Below are 4,013 nucleotides of genomic sequence, written 5' to 3'. Positions count from 1 at the left end.
TATTTAGCAGCTTAACTTGTGTCTAACAATTAGAAATCAATAATATCCCAACTACTGGATATGACAAAATGTCGCTAGATATTGGAAAATTTCTTATGGAGTAAAATGACTCCTGTTGAATACAACTGATCTATTTCCATTTCTACATGTATACATAGCTGTTCAATATAGGAGATGGGCTTTTTTAAAAAATATCTTTAATGGGACAGTTTGAATGTATCTTATTTATACTAGTTTGGGGTACCAAAACCTCTCTCAGGACATAGTACATGATATCTATTGACTGTGATGATATCTCTATCCAGAATAGATGTTCTAGGATACCTGGATGGAAAAGCACAACCTGACAGTGATGAATGAATTTATTCTCATGGGAATCACACAACGTTCTGAGCTGCAAGCTCCACTATTTGGACTCTTCCTCATCATCTACTCAGTCTCAGTGGTGGGCAACCTGGGCATGATCATGCTCACCACGGTGGACTCCAGACTGCAAACACCCATGTACTTCTTCCTCAAGCACCTGGCTCTCATTGATCTGGGTTATTCAACAACCATAGGGCCAAAAATGTTAGTAAGTTTTGTTGTGGAAGAAAACACAATTTCCTATTATTTGTGTGCTACGCAGGGAGCACTCTACATTATGTTCATCGTTAGTGAGCTTTTCATCCTGTCGGCTATGTCCTATGACCGCTACGTGGCCATCTGTAACCCTCTGCTCTATCCAGTCATCATGTCACAAAGGCTGTGTCAGGTGCTGGTGGCAATTGTCTATGTCTACAGCACATTTGTGTCCCTGTTTGTCACCATAAATATTTTTACCTCATCCTTCTGTGGCTACAATATTGTCAATCATTTCTACTGTGACTGTCTTCCCTTGGTATCCTTGCTGTGCTCACATAAGCATGAAATTGAACTGATGATTCTGATTTTCTCAGTTATTGATTTGATGTCATCCCTTCTGATGGTTGTTGTGTCTTACCTGCTGATCCTGGCAGCCATCGTCAGGATGAACTCCACTGCGGGGAGGCACAAGGCTTTTTCTACCTGTGGGTCCCACTTGACAGTGGCCACACTGTTATATGGGACTACAATATTTATGTATGTGCAGCCTGAGTCCAGTCATTCCTTTGACACTGATAAAGTGGCATCCATATTTTACACCCTTGTTATCCCCATGCTGAATCCCTTGATCTACAGCCTGAGGAACAGAGATGTAAAATATGCTTTCCATAGGCTGTGGAAAAAGTTATGCAGCACCTTTTCTTAAGTTTATCGTGTACTATATGGTTTCTGTGAAATAGATTACCAACATTAAACATCTCTATTCATTCTTTCACAAGGAAAATCAAAGATAAATGAGTTCATAATATGTATCTAGAGATTGACTTCTATGTACCTGTCATACTTTGAAGTGTTTTGAATACACCGAAGTAACACATATATATTCCATTCTTGAGGGAAAGACAAGAATTGTAAGCATCATAATTAGGCAATGTGTTAGTACAAGAATGAGTCGGGGGTCTATAACTCTCTCCAAGCAAGGAGTGTGGGAATGATGTGTGGCAGAGAAGAAGACTACCTGGTACAGAAAGAGTTAAAATGACTCCTGTGTTATTCTCAACTATCGCAATAAACATTTCAGTGTCCACGTGTTGTGTGTGTGCAGGTGTGTTCTTCTGTGATTACATTTTTTTCTATTTGGCCTACAGAGGCTTCTATAGGGGTTCTAAACACATCTGATTGCAGTTTTAAGGATGCTCAGTGTATTGTACTGACTTGAAGTCATCAGTCCTCTGAATTTGTCCCAATATTTCCACTACATGAGCGATCTTTGTGTCCTGATTTCCTCATGAGCACCATTACTTTTATTACTTTAATTCTTAAAAATCCAGAGAGTCTACAGACTACACACGAGTGTCATGTCAACACCCAGAAGACGACCACAGCATCTAATTTTGACTAAATGTTCCCATTTGTCTGTGATAGTGGGGGTAGCAATTGAATAAACTCTCATGGGGGCTGCCACAGACATTTTCAGGTTTTTAAAATTTGTCTTACCAGTTTGTTCTTGATGCTTTTTTTTTAATTTTTAAAGTTTCTTTATTTATATTTAATGAAAGAGAGCATGGGAGGGTGCAGAGGAGAAGGAGAGAGAGAACCCCACGTAGGCTCCATACTGTCAGCATGGCACTCAGTGCGAGGCTTGATCCCAGGATCTCTGAGTTCTGAAATCCAGAGTTGGACACTTAAGCCACTGAGCCAACCATGTGCCCTGATCTTGAATCTTAAATGCTTACTTTTGTCTAACAAGTAACATTTTATCTCTCTGAAGGAAAAGGATAATTTTTGTGTGAAAATTCGTGTTCTAGTTGTTTCTATGTACTTGGATAAGAGGTCTATTCTATCATAAATACCAGTGTTGCCTCTTTCACATGGCTGACTTTCCACAAATTTGTTTCATATAAGTGTGTACTGTATTTTGTTTAGGGTACATGGTTTGACTACATTAATTTGATGACCCTGCCTCTGCCTGAAAAAAACAAGGGAAGAAAATTCTATGATTAGCACATGAACAATATGATGGCCAATGTATATACTTGGTGTGCTTTTCTGGACACATTTTCTATTTGACACTCCCCAATTCCCCTATTTTTTGTTTATTTTTAGTATCTTGTTTTACTTCCAAAAGGCTTATTTGCATCAAGGAAAGACTGGGCAATTTTCTGAGTCCATCATCATGGAATAAAATTAATTGTGAAGCCAATAAAATTCAAGTAAAAATAACTCAGAATAATATATATATATTTATATAGAGGCATTAAAATGAATATGAATACAGCATCTTTTTAACTTTCAAAAGGCTTATTTGCATCAAGGAAAGACTGGGCTATTTTCTGAGTCCAACATCATGGAATAAAATTAATTGTGAAGCCAATAAAATTCAAATAAAATAATTCATAATAATATATATTTTATATAGAGTCATTAAATAAATATGAATAGAGCTTTTATGGTTTATTTTTTAATTACTAAAATATATACCTAAGTATGAGCTATGCCTGTACAAATATAAGGAAATACATATTTCTTAGATTATGCAGGTTGGACAGAGTTACAGTGGAATGTTAATAATAAATAGATTTGTAAAAACAAATGGTAAGTAAATATAACACAATATCCCATCCTAAAATAAATATTTGAGTGCTTTGATTAGCCCTCAGAGTGTAAGCCAGAAGAGAAAAAATAAAGTATTAAGACTTATAAATTTCAATAATATTTTTCATTCACATGAAAAATTTAGTCTCTATTTGGCACCTGGGTGGCTCAGTTGGGTAAGGATCTGACTTTGGCTCAGATCATGATCTCACTGTTCCGGAGTTCATGTCTCACATCACGTGAGCTAGATCCCCTTTGGTAAACATGACCCAGCATCAGGTGAACAGCAGCCACGCTTCAGGTAAAAACATGAACCCCACTTTGAGTAAGCCCCGCTTCTCTCTTTCTTTTTGTCTCTGTTTCTCTCTCTCTCTCTCTCTCTCTCTCTCTCTCTCTCTCTCTCTCTCTCTCTGTCACTCACTCCTTGCACCCTTTCTCTCACAAAAAAAAAAGTTTCTATTTCATTACTAAGTATATGGGAAGTATATTCTTGAGACACCTGGGTCATTTGGTTGGTTAAGTGTACAAATTTGGCTCAGTTCATGATCTCACCATTTGTGGATTCAAGCCCTGTGTTGAGCTCTATGCTAACAGCTCAGAGCCTGAGCCTGCGTGGGATTCTGTGTTTCCTTCTCTCTCCACCCATCCCCCCCATACTCATGGTCTGTCTCAGTTTCTCAAAAATAAATGAACCATGATTTGGCTATTGTAGAAAGTGCTGCTATGAACATTGGGGTACATGTGCTCCTATGCATCAGCACTTCTGTATCCCCTGGGTAAATCCCTAGCAGTGCTATTGCTGGGTCATAGGGGAGTTCATCGATAGCTTTTTGAGGAGTCTCCACACTGTTTTC

The 4,013-nt window shown here is 38.1% G+C and overlaps 1 protein-coding gene across 1 annotated transcript; it reads left to right on the top strand.

Annotated features, from left to right (window-relative positions):
• Positions 1–328: 328 nt before the first annotated feature.
• On the top strand, positions 329–1,270 carry LOC115271727 (olfactory receptor 8K3-like). Its single transcript, XM_029914659.1, has one exon. It carries the CDS (start codon positions 329–331, stop codon positions 1,268–1,270), a length of 942 nt encoding a protein of 313 aa, XP_029770519.1.
• Positions 1,271–4,013: the final 2,743 nt, after the last annotated feature.

Source organism: Suricata suricatta, chromosome 11 (assembly GCF_006229205.1).
Source record: "Suricata suricatta isolate VVHF042 chromosome 11, meerkat_22Aug2017_6uvM2_HiC, whole genome shotgun sequence".
Classification (NCBI taxonomy): Eukaryota; Metazoa; Chordata; class Mammalia; order Carnivora; family Herpestidae; genus Suricata; species Suricata suricatta.
This window is presented reverse-complemented; position numbering and strand designations above follow the sequence as displayed.